Source organism: Peromyscus eremicus, chromosome 2, assembly GCF_949786415.1.
Source record: "Peromyscus eremicus chromosome 2, PerEre_H2_v1, whole genome shotgun sequence".
Taxonomy (NCBI): Eukaryota; Metazoa; Chordata; class Mammalia; order Rodentia; family Cricetidae; genus Peromyscus; species Peromyscus eremicus.
In genome coordinates, this window is record NC_081417.1 from 152,067,381 (window position 1) to 152,084,237 (window position 16,857).

Consider the following 16,857-nt stretch of genomic DNA (forward strand, 5'->3'; position numbering starts at 1 on the left):
TGGGACACAAGACCCCCTCTTTCCCTCCCTCCTCACCTCCCATGCCTGAGGTCACTCACCCTCCAGTGACCTCAAATGTCTGTCATGCAGATCTTCCCTGGACCCACGGGCGTCTCTGTCACAGTTTACCAACAGGATGGCCCCAGAGCCCCCGGAGCCCCAGCGCCAGGTTTCCTGTGGCACACAGGAAGGTTTGGGTTAGTCAAGCCTGGGGGTTCTGGGATGAGACATGGCCTGGGTTGGCTCAGTGGTTAGCTCAGAAACTTTCATATTCTGGGTTTGCTTAAAGTTTTCAAGAGGGACCGTGGACATGAGGAGCAGAACTCTTTAGTAAAGCTCAGACCCAGAGACAGCCATCCTTGTGCAGTGAACAACCTGTGCGATCATATGTCGTGGCTCTGCCCAGCACTCACAGTGGAGGAGCAGGGTGACATCACCACATACAGGTTGCACAGTTAATCTTCAAACCCAGGTCTCTGAGATGGCACAGGTCCACTGCTTGCCTCCATGGCACTCATTGAACTCTTGCCCACCCTTCTGAGTAGACGCCACCCTGTGCCAGGCCCCACACCATGGTTTTCACTGTAGCCCCAGCCTGCAACCTCCTGGAGCAACCTCGTGCAGTGAATAACCTATGCAGCCATTCAGGAGTCCTGCCCCACCTTGCCCGCAAAGCTTGAGATCCAGACTGCCTTTCTGGGTCTTTCCCTGCAAGCTGTACCTCCTACCCCTACGTGAGCTGCATGCTCCCCATGGGACAGCTCCATTCTCCTTCATTCTTTGTGGCCTAGCTGTAGCTGAATACCATAGTCCCCTCTATCGGAAAATAGGAACCTTTCGCGAAGCACCGGCCATGTTGAGAGGTCCAGACACAACCTCCTGAGTAGAAACTGCAGTGAGCAGACTAAGACAGGCCAGAAAGGGTGTTTTCCCAACAGTCACACAGCACTTAGCCAATGTGGCCACACTTCCATAAATGGCACTCATCCTGGACTGGAATTGGCCGCTCTTCTGTTGCTAAGATCACCCAGGTCTGCCCGTCAGCTCCACACTCGGGGGTACCCAGGGTCTCACCTTGTCACCTGAGCCTTTCTTCACCTTGCCTGTGCGGCCTGTGTCGACATCCAGGGACACATCTGCAAAGAGCAGACAGGTCACCTGCCTCTGCACCTGTGATGGCAGGCCCAGCCATCTTGGCTCCCACCCCAACTGATGAGGACCCAGCATCCTAGCTCAAGAGACTTGACATCTGGGAGCCCATGTGCTGGCCCTGGGACTCTGGCTAGGGTGACACTGGCGGTTCTGGTGTTGGAGGGACACAAGTTGCTGGCTTGGCCATGTGTGTTGGGTGACTATGTCTCGGTGGCCCTGGGTTTCTATGCCACACGCAGGGGGCCCTTAACAGTAGCCACTGGGGACCCACGGCCAGGGTCTGTTGTCCTCAGAGGAGGCTGCCATGGGCTCTGGGTGAAAGAGGCACGTGGCTCTTTGTGGTTCTAGGTTGGGTCTCAGGGATCCAGAGACGTGCGGGACTCCCATGAGGAAGCCACTGTGACTCAAGCTGGTAGCAGGGACGTTTCTAGATCCTATTGGCCCTAAGCATGGCTGGGTCTCAATTCCTGTGGTCCTGGAGATGTTTGGTGTTCCCAGGAAGCAGAAGGAGAGAGGTGGCTGGCTGAGTCCTTCCCCTCCAAGGCTCCACAACCTTCGGTCACCTTCACCATATTCCGATAGCTACCATGTCCACAGCCAGGCAAAAGCAGGACTCACCAACACTAGTGAGGTAGAGCACGCTGTGACCCAGAGCACCAGCTTCCTGCGACCCGAAGTATGACACCTTCACCTAAGAGAAGGCAGAGGACATGTGGGCCACACCTACAGCCCTGTTTTGAGGCAGAGGCAAAGCTCTTTGGCAATTATGACCTGGGGTGCTGTTCCAGGGTGCCAAGCAATTTGAGGAGAAACAAGGGCTACAAAGAGGGATATGGTGATTCCAAGACCTTCTGGGACGTGAAAGGGACAGACAGAGAGGGGCCACTGTCCCTACCGGCCTAGGCAACTTGACCTCCTTTGGGATCGTTCATTCTCTGTACTGAGGGAATGACCACCCTGGTCCACGATCACAATGAGTGTCAGGACTTTTGCCACAGTCCAGACTCCCGTCCCCTGCCCCACTTGACCCACGTGACAGGATTCCTTCCAGGGAAGGTTGCCACAGACCCTGTCATGAACAGAGTTACACACAGGTCCTAGCTTGTCCCATCCCGGAGAAGGCACTGCGCCAGAAGTTGAGGGAACGTTGGGTATGAGAGACGCTAGGACCAGAGGGAAGGGTCCAGCCAGAGGTGGCTCGCTGGGTCCATGTGGAGGCTTGAGTGGCGTGCTGAGGCCCTGTGTGAGAACATGTGAGTGCAGCCATGGGATCCTGCCTGGGGAGCACAGAGGTTTGTGGACAACTGGAGGAAGTAACAGAGCTGTGTGAATCTGAGGGATGACCAGGTCGTTCCTGAGTGCTGTGTGATGTTGGGGTACATGAGGCGGGCTGTGGGTCTGGGTCTCTGTGTGGATCTGAGGGGTGACTGGGGTATTCCCATGTGCTGTATGATGTTGAGGAACATGAGGTGAAATGTGGATCTGGGTCTCTCTGTGGATCTTGGTGGTGATCAGGGAGTTCCTGTATGCTGTGTGATGTTGGGGTACATGAGGTGGGCTGTGGGTCTGGATCTCTGTGTGGATCTTGGGGGTGACCTGGTTGTTCCGGGTCTCTGTGGAGATGTGTCCAAGGTGACTCAGGATGGGATATAAGCCAGCCCGAGGGATACTTACCTTGAGGTCATTTAAGTCCTTACTAACTGTGTCCGCCGCCACCACCACATCCACGTTGGCATCCAGGGGCCAGTGGGCCCGGCCTGTGGGCTCCGCCACCCGTGCAGGATCATAGACCATGTAGATCTTCACCTCAGAGCTCCCAGACACCCCAAAGGTGTTGGCACCCTTGGGCACATCGCTAAGGAAAGGTGGGGCGGAGAGAGAGAGACTGAGGGGCTCAGAGAGTGGCCATGGGAGGCCGAGGCTGGAATGTCACTGTTTAGGAGGAGGTACCCCTTACCGGTGGGGCTGGGGCCCCTGCCTCCAAGTCTCTCTGCTCTAACCACATGGTCCTCCCTGCTGGTTCATGAAGATACCAAGCTTTCCTGCCTCAGGACCTTCACATAGCTGAACGCACTCCCCCAACATCCACAAGACTCATACCCTCAGACTTTAGGGCTTTGTTTAAATGTCTCCTTTTCAACTACCCTCCTGAGATGGTTAGGGTTAATTGACAGCACCTGGAACTATCTGGGGGTCTGGGCCTTAGAACCTGCCTATGAGGGATTGTCTTGATTGTATTAATCGATGTAAATGGGGTGGTAAGATGGTTCAGCAGGTAAGGGGCTTGCTGCCAAGCCTGATAATCTGAGTTCGATCCCCCAGGCCCTAATGGCAGAATGAAAGAACCAACTCTCTCTGACCTCCACTTGTGTACGTGCACACACATAGATTTCTTTAAAACATAATTTGTTAATTGGTGTGGGAATACCCATTTTAATTATGGGTGGGGCCATTCCCTGGGCAGATGATCCCAGACTGTACAAGGGCAGAGAGAGGGCTGAGCAGAAGTACAGCTTCTCTCATGGCTCCCTTCCGACTCTGGACAGCTGCTTCTGGCTCCTGCTGCCTTGACTGCCCACTGTGATGGGCTGCACCCTGAACCCTGGACCAGAATAAGCCCCTCCTCCGTTAGCTGTTTCATTGTGTTATTTTACCACAGCAACGGGAAGAGAAACTAAGACACCCGCCTCATCCCTCCAGCTAAGGCTGCATCATCCTCCTGCACACCTGTCCTTTCCTGCTTTATCAACAGTGCGCATCGCTGTCCTGCTGTCCTGCTGTCCTGCTGTCCTGCTAGCTTAGTTCCGGAGGGCAGCCAGTTTGCCTAGCTTGCTGCTGGATCCTCAGAGAGTGTAGGGACACTCAGCAGTCACGTGGAAAGGAAAAAATGGATTCCCACTTTCTGCCAACCTCAGGGCTCCCTCCGGCACATCTGCACCGGAGTGTGGCAACAGTACCCACTGACGTGGACCCCACCATACAGCAGCTTCTCCCTGTCCACCTGACGCCTGGTACCCAACTGAAGCTCCAGAGCTCTTGGCTCTGGAGAGACAGGGAACCATCAATCTGCTCAGCCCCTCAGCTTCTGGACCACCTGCTTGGGATCCTTCTGTAGCCACAGCTTCAGAATGGGTCCTGGGGAGATGTATTGTCCTTTGACTGATGGATATAAGCTGCCTACCTCTGTGTCAGGCTCTAGCCTGGTCTCAGGCCTCACAGAGTCCTCCTCCCTGAGGAGCCGCTGCCCTGAGGAGACATCAGAAGAGGGGGCCACACATGCGTGGCTCTCTCCCCTGCCCATTAGTGCTCAGAGCTCTCTACCACAGCATCTCACAGCTGATGAGGTCACTGACCACTCATGACCACTTACAGAGATCCCCTGACTACATAGACAAGGTGGGAGGTCTTTTCTCACATCCTCCTGCCTCTACTCTTCCCTGGGCCCCTAAGAATCCATCCAAGCACACCTCTGAAAAAAGTCCTTCCCCAGCCCCCTTCATAGGCACCCTGTCCCCATCAAGTAACTGTCTTCATTGACAATAGTGATGATGGCTGTTGCTACATGAGAGCACATTCACTGTTCAATAGACAAGCACGGGGACTTATGTCCTACATAATCCGTGTGCTGTGTGGTCATGTAATTAGTGCACAGCGTGATCGCGCAATCTATGTGCATGCGTGGCGTAGCTATGTGAGCCCATATGTGCATGTGCAGGGACAATCCATAAAAAGCGGGTCACAGACTCCTCCCCCCTTTTTCTTCCCCCTTCTCCTCCTTCCTCCCTCTCCGCACATGTCTCTCCAACAGGCCTGAGCACACCCTCTCCTGTCCCTCCCTTTCCTAATAAACTCTCACAGTGGGGTTTGTTGTGCCACATAAAACCAACAATGGCCACAGTTCCTTCAGTCCCACCCTGTGGCCCACCACAGCCCCACTCTACTGATGAGGCAGAAGCAGAGGGGAGGGGTCCCTGGAGCACCACAGGCCTCCCCTGGCCCACCCTCAGAGCATCCTTCACTCTGCGCTCCTGTTGCCATGGAAACCTCACACCTCCCACTCCCTCTACTTCTTCCAGGTGCCGTGATCATTTTGATTTAGTGTCCCACTGAGCACCAGGGACTGACTTGCCCCACAGTGGCCATGCCCTCCTAAAGCCTTATCCCCATGGCTACCACCATTCTACCCACATGGCTTGAGGCTCCAGCTGTTCCTTGCTCCTCACGGTCCCAGAACTTGTGGCCTTGAACTCACTATATAACCAAGGATGACCTTGAATTCCTGATCCTCCAGCTCTTGAAGTTAATTGTTCAGACGTCAGCATGTGCAAGGCCCCCTCCCTCCCTGCTGGCTGTCACTCTGCCCCTGCCCCTGGAGGGTACCAGCTCCCAGCTCCCAGCATGCTGTGGTCCCCAGGTTTTATTGTCAGTGGCACCAGCTCCTGACATCTCCTTGGCCCCACCCCAAGCTTCCAATGCAGCTGCCTCCATTGCCATCAGGCATCTCTCTGGGGTAGGTCCCACACACTGTCATTACTAAGGACCAAATGGCTGTGAACTGCCCTGTCAGCACCCACGGGACCACATCTGAATCTCCAGGGCTGAACCCTCTGGGCCTTCTGCACCTGACCCTCTCAGATTTCCCTCTGTCATCTGTCTGGCTTAGTTCCAGCAGCTGCCAAGGCCAGCTCACCACTCAGTTTCTGAGCTGTGCTAGACACAATGGATTGTCTGGGTCTGTGGCTGCTGACCTTGAATATGACCTTTGACACTGCCTGACTGTTGAGCGTTCTCTCTCTCTCTCTCTCTCTCTCTCTCTCTGCACATCACCTACACCCTATCACATCTGTCTCTTAGCTGCACCCAAGCCTGTCCCTGACTTGGACCAGGGGTGTCCTCTACACCCCCACCTTCCCTTCTCCCTCACACCCAACTCATGGACACTGCAAATGTCACCATTTGACCATCACGGCTCCCGGCACTGTCACCAGGCTGTTGGGCACCCTCTCTAAGACAGCCCTTGCCCCACTACTCCCATGGTTCCTGGGACACATCTCCACCTAGCCCTCAGCCTTCCTCCCCTACCCGGGACACCAGAGTTACTCCATCCCCGGACCCAGCACTTTTCCCCCTCTTGCTGGAAACTTGTCCCCAACTGGCTGCAAGCTCCCAGGCTCTGCTTTCTCTCCCTCCACCCAGCCTCTTTTGCTAACGCGTCCTTTGCTGCCCCATCCCAGCAGCAAAAGTTTAACAGCTTCCTGGGGGCACATACATGCGAACACTGTAAAACCTTTTAACATAAACAAGGTATCTCCTATGATCCTAATACTGTATGTTACTCCTCATCGGCGAGTGCCTAGTAAAGTCCACAGAACCCATTTCTCCTCACTGTAGCGGGCTGTGGCGGCAGCTCATACCATAATTGGACAAGGCAGTAGTGTCTGTCCCAGACTGATCATTATTTCACCAATAATGCTGCTGTCATTGAATCTGATGGGCAACTTGATGGTGGCTTGAGGGGTGTGTGTGCGTGTGCGTGTGCGTGTGCATGTGTGTGCGCGCGCGTGTGCATGTGTGTGTGTGTGTATACACATGTGTGCATGTGTGTGCGTGCGCGTGCGCGTGCGTGTGCGTGTGTGTGTGTGTGTGTGTGTGTGTGTGTGTGTGTGTGTACCCAGTGTCTCCCCTTGGGTCAGCAACTTTGCAAAGTCAATGTAGGAAGATGTGGTGGTTTGAATGATAATGCCCCCACAGGGCTGTGTATTTGAATGCTTGATCCCCAGTTGGTGGAGGGATTAGGAGGCATGGCCTTGGTGGAGCTTGGAGGTTTCAAAGATGCGGACCATTGCTTGTTGGTGCTCTCTCCCTCTGTCTCCTGCCAGTGGAGCAGATGTGAGCTCTCAGCTACTGTTCCAGCACCAAGCCAGCCTGCTTGGCCATGCTCCCTGCCCTAACAGCCGTGGACTCCAACCCTCTGAACCCATGAGTCCCGGATGAAATGCTTTCTTGTGTAAGTTGCCTTGATCATGGTGCTTTGTCACAGGTATTAAGGTGCCACATCCCTGTCTCACCACCCTCACAGGTAGGGACCAGTTGTGGCTTCCCTTGAGAGGCAGCTATAGTCAGAACAGGCCTGCCGGGCCCTTCCCTGGGGGCATGGAGGGGCCTGTCCCGCCCAATCCTGCTGCCTTCAAGGCTCTGGCCATCCTCACCCTATCCCTGTCAGAAGCAGGTGCTCAGCAAGGTCCCAGGGTGGCAGTGGAGTCATGGCTATTTCTTGTGGTGCCCGAGAGAGACGGCTTTTGCCGGGAGGGTGCTGTGTGTCCTTGGGTTCTCATTCCCCTGGCATCCTGGCCCTACCCCTAGAGCCTCAGGCACCGGACTGGCACTACAGGTCTGTGGGTGGGCCATGAATTAAGTGACAGGCATGTGTGGGAGCTGGGGTAAGTCCAGGAAATCCACAGTTGGATCTGCTTCCGGCATACATTGCCATGCCACCCGATGCCTCCCCATGCCCCTCTCCGTGAGGAGGTATCTTGCTGGGAAGCTCCTGACAGTGTGACATTCTGGCACGTCCCCAGACTCACAGTCAAAGAAAATCTTCTCTCTAAAATGAAGGGACAAGACTGGTATGGTAGTGCATTCCCCTAATCCCAGCACTAGAGAGACAGAGGCAGGCAGATCTCTGTGAGTTCAAGGCCAGCCTGGTCTACATAGCCACCTCCAGGCCAGCTGGGCTTGCAAAGTGAAACCATTTTCAAAATCAATAGAGAGGAACCAAAGGGGGCTGTACTGGTCAGTTTTCTGTCAACTTGACACAAGCGAGGGCTATTTGGGCAGAGGGAACTTCAATTCAGAAAACAGCCCACTCAGCCTTGGGTTTTCTCCATAAAGTGGGCACGTCTACAGAGCCACCTCCCGGTCTGGCGAGGATTCTGGAAATGCTGTAAAAAAAGTGTGCTGTGTTTGGTGACTGGGACTGTCACCCTTCTCGGCCCGTGCCACCTGCACTGGCCCAGCACCACGGCCCCCCTCTTCCTCTACAGCCTGCAAGGCTGGGGTCCCTCCAGGTCTGCCTGTATGCTGGAGAGCAGGGGTGCCAGCCTGAGTCGTCCTGTAGGGTCTTCTGTCTGGAGGAGGGCCAGCCAGACCAGCAGCGGTGGAGGCCGCCAGAGTCTAGCGAGTCCTTAGAGGACCAAGAGGGTGTGAAGGAGTGTGAGATGGAGCTGAACCCTGCCCTCCTCAGACTGCCCCTCACTCAGTCAAGGTGTACCTGCCTGCCTGCCGGGGGCACCTGTCTGGACTGCGGGAGTGGGGGAGCTCCACACATCTCATTTCACTTAGTTTGTGATACTCCTGACCTCATCTCCGCTGCACCCCAACCCTCTTGGGCGGGCGGTTCTGTCTCTGTTTAACAGATGAAGACATCTTCTCAGAGAGCTGAGGTAACTCTCCGGATCGCACAGCAAGGAGCTGCAGTTATCTCCCATCTCCTGCGTGGGCTGATACTATAAGGAGCATGTGGCCGGGGCATGTCCTGCTGAGGGGAGGGAGGAGGTCACATGGGAGGTTGTAGGAAGGACAAACTCCTCATAGACGGTTTCCTTGTGAGCAAGCCTGGAGTGTCAAGCAGGAAAGCCACCATCCCTGTCTCTGTCCCCACCTATCCACCTGACCCTCTCAAGGTTAGTGCAGGCCAGAACATGGTGTCTGTGACTTTCTGGTTCTGAGAACAGTGAGCACACACTTTATGTGTCCTCTGGGGTCACAGGGGCCCGGAGCTCATCTTGGCCAACCCCCATCCCAACAGAACACAGCCTTAGCGCTTCCCAGGACAGGCAGCTCCCACACCTTTCTCTTCAGTTACATTTCCTGCTATTCTGCAGACATTCCACCGTTCAGGCCATATGTAGCTCTGCAGCTAGGAAGCTTGCCACCTCTGGAGGAGGAAGAGGAACAAGACCTCTGTGCCACCCCCACACACCAACTTGGGCATCACCAGCAACTGGAGCATTACTAGCAACTGGGGCAGGAGCTGGGTAGGCAGGGCTTGTGAGAGGCCCGGGCTGGGCAGTGGCCCAGCAGGAGCAGGAGGTGCTTGCTGTCTCATAGACTGAAACAGGGGGGCCACAGGTCCAGGTGGCTGCCTGGGAGCTGAGGACTGATAGCAGGTCAGACACAGACTGGCCTGGCCCCCAAAGTCTCTGCCCTGAGAGTCAGCGGTGCTTCTGTTAGAACTGGTCTCGGCTCAACCTGAGTACCCTTGTTGTATTGTTTAGCGTGGGCAACACAGGACACGGTGAAGAATGGCACCCAGAAGAGGCACATGGTCCCTGCTCTGCTCTCTGTCTCCATCCCTAGCCAGCCATCTGCAGAACAGGGGTAAAACCTGGCTGTACAGAGCAGAGAGAGGAAGCCCCGAGTAGTCACGTAGGGCTATACTGTGCAGAGATGAGATTTTGGCCCAGAGCATGCCCACTGCCCTGTCCTCACCCCATCTCTCACACAGACCCTGCAGCATAGCTAATTTCCAGAGATCAGGCTCCCCTGAGGTAGAGATTACAGAATCTGGAATCAGGCGGGTTCAAATCCCAGTCCCAGCAGTCGCAAGCTCTATGACTTCAGAAAGTCTCTCAATCTCTCTGTGTCTTGGTTTCTTTGCAAAATGGAGATTATAGTGATCTCTGCCTTGCAAGCTTTCTGTGAGAATTAACAGGAGTATTGTGGGAAGCACTCCCAGCAGCCATGACCAATGCTGCTATGAACAGGGCCTGAGAGGTATGAGGGGTGGGCACCACACAGGAGGAGAGACACGAGGGCTGAGAGGCATGAGGGGTGGACACCACACGGGAAGAGAGACATGAGGGCTGAGAGGCATGAGGGGTGGACACCACACGGGAAGAGAGAAGGGACCCATGGATGAGAATGCTGCTGTGACCCTTCTCTCTCAACAGGCCAAGGAGACAGACCGATTGGACCACCACAAAAACCAGCATCTATAGCAATGACTGACATCTAAGATGCCAGCACACAGGAGGCAGAGGCAGGAGGATTAGGAGTTCAAGGCCAGCCTGGATTATGTAGCAAGAACCATCTTAAAATAAATAAACAAAACCAGGGACTGGGGAAATAGCTCCATTGGTAAATCCTTGTAAGTATAAGGACCTGAATTCAATGCCCAAAACCCACATTAAAACAACAACAACAACAACCCCTAAAAACCTGGCTGTGGGCTGGAGTGATGGCTCAGTGGTTAAGAATGCTTACTGTTCTCTCAGAGGACCCAGGTTCAATTCCTAGCACCCACTAGACAGCTCACAACTACCTGTAACTCCAGTTTTCAGGGGATCTGATGCCCTCTTCTGACCTCCTTGGGCACTGCATGCATGTGGTGTACACATACACACACACACACACACACACACACACACACACACACACACACACACACTCATATCTACCCAGACAAAACACTCATAAGAATTAAAATAAAATAAAAACCTGGGTGTGGTGGCTCATGCACCCAGGAAGACTCAAGAGGAGGATCCATCCCTAGAGATCATTTTCCAGAGAGTCTATTCTAATAAGCAAGCTACAGGACCCTGTCTAAAAAAATCCAGGGTGGATGGCTCTTGAGGAAATACACCCAGATTATCCTCTGACCTCCACACACACATGCACATACAGCGGCAACACACACACACACACACACACACACACACACACACACACACACACACTGAGAGAGAGAGAGAGAGAGAGAGAGAGAGAGAGAGAGAGAGAGAGAGAGAGAGATTTAAAAGCAAGAACAAAACATCTGGAATGCTGTCTCTCAGTGAGTTCCCCTCAGCAGAGCCCAGCAAAGCAGGTGTGAGCGTGTGCTGAGTGATGGGGTAGGGGGGCATGGGAGATAGCAGGGGCCTCTTCAACCATGTGGAGGGGAGCACTCAGCAGGGAGGTGTCACTCAGACACCAGCCGGCCTTGACTTTCTCCTTCTGTCTCTTTTAGCTGGCTGCAGCTGGCAGGGGTCATGAGGGCGTTGGCTGGTCCAGTACCATATATACACATTTCCTTAAGGTCTACACCATATTGGGAGTGTCTGTGACCTCTCCTTTCCAAAGATAGTGATCAGTGGCTCATGGGCACCTTACAACGCCCTATTATTGCTCAGGACAGGCTGCCGAGCAAGCCCAGGAGGATGGCCAGACAGGCAGGCCTCCCCACAATGGATACAGGTGGCAGCTGTCACTCCCTAGTCTTCAAAGCAGAGCAAGACTAGAGCCTGGGACCAAAAACCTCCATGAGAAAGGGCCCTGGTTTAAAATCAGTGCAGTGAGTCATGTTCCTCTAGCCAAAGTAGATCTGAGGCCTGTGGGTGATGAAATTCCTCATTAGTGAAATGGGAGAATACAGATGCCATCTGTACAGACACACAATACGTGATGTCACCCCCACTTAGCCAGCTTGTGAGAAAGCAAGCTCAGAAGGGCCGAGGGACTGGCCCAAGATCACACAGCCTGCAAGGACCAGTATGATCCCTTAGCTATTCTACTCTGAGAAGCCACCAAATTGGCCACCTCTGAGCGCTTCTTCCTTCTACACAGTGCAACCAGGTGAGTATTGGTGGGGTGTAGGAGGGGAAGATCTAGGCCTCTTTCCTCACTAAGTCCAAAGGTTGGGCCCACACTCATCCATGTCCAGAGCCTTGGTGGCCAGTCTGGCTCACAGCATGCCTGCCGCCCCTCTGCCGAGTCCCCTGCAGAGTTGTGACCTATCTTCTGTCCCACCTAAATAGCACTATGCCCAAGACCTCAGCCAGGAGTTTGGACAGATGTACGGCCCCAAGGGCAGGTTTGAAGCACTTGCTAGTAGTGTTTCAAGTGGCCTTGAACGCTAACACAGAGTGACCGGGATCCTGCTCTGGGGCCCAGGGTGCACTTGGAGGCCCAAACACAGATCTGTCTTCTCTATGAGGCCAGGTTAGCCCATGTTCACAAGTCTCAACTTTCTCAGTGCCAGCCCTGGGTGCTTTGGAATCCTCCTGGCCTTTCCCACTTGTAGCTGGGTTCCATCCCTGCCCTTGCCAAGTGTCTAGGGTCCTCATCCAGATTGACAGGCCCCCAGGCCACACCTCCCTGGGGAGCAGGAACTCAGGTAGAGGGAACAGTGAAGGAGGGCACCCCCGTCAAAAGGATGCATCCTGATGGTGGGAGGCATCTGTACCTAGGCAGACATCCCTCTCCAGGTCCCCTGCTCAGGACAGCAAGCGCTGGACCCTGCTGGCCACAACGCTTCCCCGCCCTGGCCCCAAGTGAGCAGAGGGATTCGGGTCCAGGGACGAGAGAGCAGAACCAGGGCTTGAATGTGAAGTTGCTGAGAACCCAGGAGGACAGGACCCAAGGAATAATTCACACATCAGAACCCAAGTGACAGAGAAAAGAGGCCTGAGGGTGTCGGAGGGATCCCCCGCCAGCTCAGCATGGTAAGTGGCAACTAGTACTGAGGAGTTGTGTCTGTGGAACTGAGGGAAGAGACCTCTGAGGCCAATACCAATATCGGATTTCCATTTTGACAGTACTGAGGATTAAACCCAGGAGCTCCTGCACACTAGGCAAGCACTCTACCCCTGAGCTACACCCCCAGGTCTCTTTTTAGGTTTTGAGACAGGGTTGCCCAGGCTGGCCTTGGACTTGCAATCCTCCTGCCTCAGCCTCCTAAGTGGTATAATGACAAGTGTGTGTTCCCTCATCCTGCCTAATGCCAACACTCTATGCTGTGAAGATGCCCACTGTCCACTCACTGTCCCACATCTGATAGCCCTCAGATGACCATGAACCCCAAACAGGGCCTCCTCTCAGTGGCCTCATATAGTCCAGGAACTCAAAAAACGTAAGCATTTGAACGTGACCTCCAACTAAGGGCACTCTCCCTTCTGTAGGTACAAGGACAGTGGTCCCAGTGGCACCTACAACCTGTCAGTCCTTCGAATTAGGATCCCATCAATCCTATAATTACTTCCCTGGCAGCTCAGCCCAGCTTCCCCAGGCTCCCGGGAATGTTAGGAGCACTTGTCTACATGGTGGTGGAAACAGTCAGACAGACACGCTGCAGGACATGGTTGGTTTTGGAATTCAGGAAGCCCAGAAGATGCTCAGGCATGGTCCTTCCTCCCTGTGGCTCATCTGAGAGGCTCACAGTGCTCCACACATCCCAAACCCCAGAGCTATAGGACCTGAAGACCCTATTTTGCTTTGCTGAAAGAGGCAAGAGTGTTGCGGTAGCCCACTGGAGTGAGGGGATCAGGGTGCTGAAGTAGCCTGTCGTGGATGGGAGTCACAGCCTGCTGGGGCATAGGCATCAAGGTGCTGAGATACCCCATGAGGATATTGGGGTAAGGGTGCTGAGCTAGCCCAATGGGGGTTGGTCTACAGCATCTGCTGAGGCTGGTTACTCCATGGCACACAGTTAACCCCACACACAAACATTATTCCAAATAGCCAGGCCATGCAGCCCCTGGGGAATTCATCACTTCCTCTGATGGTCACCCTAAGCACCATCACCTGGAAGCTCAAACTCTGGGCAGCTCAGATGACTGGCACCCCAACCACTTGGGGGGCCTTCCGCAGGCTTATCGGCAAGCAAGACCAGTTCTCAGCCCCGTGGTTGGACTCAGAGGAGCTAGTCACCAAGCAAAAGGGTGGGGGAGCCCCAAGTTCGTCTCTCATTGTCAAGTGTGGCCTGGCTCCCAGCCAGCCCCTAGGGGAGCCTCGGGCTCCCGGAAGCCCCGCTGGCTTGCCCATCCAAGGCACCTTTCCCCACTGCCACTGCTTTCTGGGCAGGAGAGCCTTCCTCGGTGTCACAGAGCAGACTCCTGTGCCCCCCACCCCGTAAACTCTGGGTAGCTGTGATGCTGGTCACCGCTCTGGGTGCAGAGTGACACTTCAGTCCCTCCTAGAGCCAGCCAAGAGACACCACAGCCAAGGCAGCTTCCTCTGCGCCCGCAACACTGAAGGATGCTAAGGGCTTGGTGTTCCCACCACACACCCCACCTTGTCCTTGTCCCGTCCCACTTCTGAGGAGCAGTGAGAAGAAAAGACATGGGGGTGCCCACAGCTGGCATAGCCTACGGGCCAACTACCATGGAAAGGGTTCTGCATACACACATCTCATTTACCCAACCCATGGTACTGTTGCATTCCCATTGACTCGCAGAGGCAGAGGCAGGCTCACAGAAGTGCAGTGGCATGCCCAAGGTCACACAGCCAGGGACCAACAGGACCAGGATGCACTAGCTGCATACATAAACTCCACGCTGAGCTTCAGAGGGGGTCCAGCACATCCAATCAGGGTTCAGCGCACACAGCAGAGAGGAGCCAGAGATAAACTGGTGAGGGAAAGCAGACCTGGCTCCCCGCCAAGTGCTTTAGTAGAATAACAACACAAGGCTGAGGTTTGAAAGAACCTTCTAGAAACAACCTTGTCTCCAGGTGAGAGCAGGGGCCTGGGATCAGGCAGGTGGGACTCATGGGCTCTTCTTCCCTGGCATCAGTGTCAAATCAGGCCTGCCAGATGCAGTACAGGAAGTCTAGTCTCAGCTGAGCTCCAGCTAAGCTGCAGGCTGCAGGATATGGATGTCCAATGCCATCGCTAAAAAAATTAGTGGGGGCCAGCCCCAGGGTAGAGCACTTGACCAGCATGTGTAAGGCCTCGGGAAGTACCAAAAAGGTCCATCCCTCTGTCTCTATCTCTGTCTCTCTCTTTCCTTCCCCTCCTCCCTGCTCCCTGCTCCACTCAGTGGACCCTTTATTCATTAAATCTAGACTCCTATGCTAAACAACAGGAGTGGTAATGATCCCACTAGCCATATAGGTCTGATGAGACCAGCCCGACCTCTGGTCCCCAGAAGTAAGTAGTCAAGGTCTGGCCTCTAGGGCTTCTGTCTATTCCTCCCCGTCTCAGTCACTGGGGTCCTCCACCACTGCTTGAGAGGGGGCAGTGGAATTCAGGTAGACATAAAATACAGTATTTACCCACCCGGCTGGGCAAGTACAGGAGCCCCAAGGGTGATCTGAGTTCAGATGATGCCTGGGAACCCCCAGCCCTCAGCTCCCTATGAAAGATGACCCACCTAGAGCTCCAGAGGCCCTAGACGTCACCACAGCCAACTTCCCTAGCAGCCAGGTAAAGAATTGAAGCTTTCCTGGGTCCCTGCATCCCTGTCTAAACAGCCAGGACAGGAAGACTTGGGTCAGTGGGGGAAACTGATGTCACGGCTGTCCTGTTCACAGGTCTCTATTGCCATCACTATCACAGCCACCATCAAGGCTACTGCGACAGTCATCATCATCACCGTCCCTACCATCACCACACCATCATTACCATTACCATTACCACCATCATCTCTTGCCAGCCCAAGTCCCAGGCTTTGCTCCAGGATCCTTCTTAAATTAAGTCATTGAGTTATCCTTTGGCCACTCCCTCTTAATCCCAGTCACTCTGGTTGTCCCTGGCTGCCCTCCAAGGGTCAAGATGTCACATGCACACCCCTAACCGCAGAGAGGCGGAAAACTGGCAAGACATGAAGAGAGGAAGGGGGGTCCAACCCTCTTCTCCGGATTGAACCCCAGCTCCTTCTGCCGCTCTACTTGAAGACTGGCATGTAGAAATCAGACAGAGCTTGGTCCCAGGACTCAGAGTAATCTCATCCAGACACTGGACCCAATGTTCTGACCCCAGAGCACCTGGGCAGATCCTGTTCCCTTCCCTCCCAAGCTCTGAAGCCAACTCCACCTTCTCTGGTATCCAAACATCATCCTGCCTACACCCTCCTGCATACTCTTTGGTCCAGGGATTCCCCCACCTAAGCACAGGAAAGTGCCCCAGCTCTTACCTGTAGACATCCACCAGCGTCTCCACACCTACCACACACACAGCATGAGTGGGCTTCTTCAGAGATAGTTGCACAGCTCTCTGTGGGGCCATCATGTGCCGAGCTCCCAGCCTTCTGGTCGGGCTAGCTCGGGTGCCCAGTAGCCACAAGCCCCGGCTGCCTCCTCGGCTCCCCAGCTCTTCTTGGGGACACCTGGCTGCCGGGTAGGAACGTGCGTTCTAATGGGTTGGTGCTCTCTCCTCCCTTTTAATTTCACCCTGCAACCTGGGGAGCCTGCCTGAGCCTGGTCCCCACCTCCTGGCTCCACGCCCAGTCACCTAAGTCATGGGCTGTCAATCTAGGAGGCTGGGAGGGAGGTGTCTGAAGCTCTCTGTGAGGTGGGAAGGGGCCCTGGGAACAGCCAGGCTCAGGTGCCAACAGGAAACTCAGAGGGTCTAGTCATCCCACTCATGGGCTCTCGTGCCTGAACCCATACTCTGACAGCCCTTCTGAGGGCTCCATGCCAGGCACCAGCTAAGCAATTTGTAGATCCTGTCTCCTGTGTGTGGCAATCCAGTCTTCAGGGTCAGCGCAGTGGATGGACATTGTGTGGTTCAAATCCCAGCCCTGACACTCAGAGCCGCTGGGGGGATAAGGTCACTTAAGCTCTGCACGACTCTGTTTATCCACGTGTGTAACAGCTGCTATAACAGAAGGACCTATGGGGTGAGAGTGAAGGCAGTGGGAGAGAGTTAGCCTGGTCTAAAAGATGTGCAGGTGGCTGTTCAGGTCTCTTGTCTTCAAGACAGGTTCGAAATCCTACTTCTCTGTCCACTGG

The 16,857-nt window shown here is 54.6% G+C and overlaps 1 protein-coding gene across 1 annotated transcript in view; it reads right to left on the reverse strand.

Annotated features, from left to right (window-relative positions):
* Nucleotides 1–16,132, reverse strand: part of Padi1 (peptidyl arginine deiminase 1) — a 33,356-nt gene extending 17,224 nt beyond the window's left edge. Inside the window, exons 1-5 of the mRNA XM_059256239.1 lie at nt 16,041–16,132; nt 2,827–3,007; nt 1,771–1,843; nt 1,075–1,136; nt 60–174 (exon numbers count right to left, since the gene is read on the reverse strand). Of these exons, the coding sequence (XP_059112222.1) occupies nt 60–174; nt 1,075–1,136; nt 1,771–1,843; nt 2,827–3,007; nt 16,041–16,132 (523 nt within the window). The remainder of the gene's footprint in view (nt 1–59; nt 175–1,074; nt 1,137–1,770; nt 1,844–2,826; nt 3,008–16,040) is intronic.
* Nucleotides 16,133–16,857: the final 725 nt, after the last annotated feature.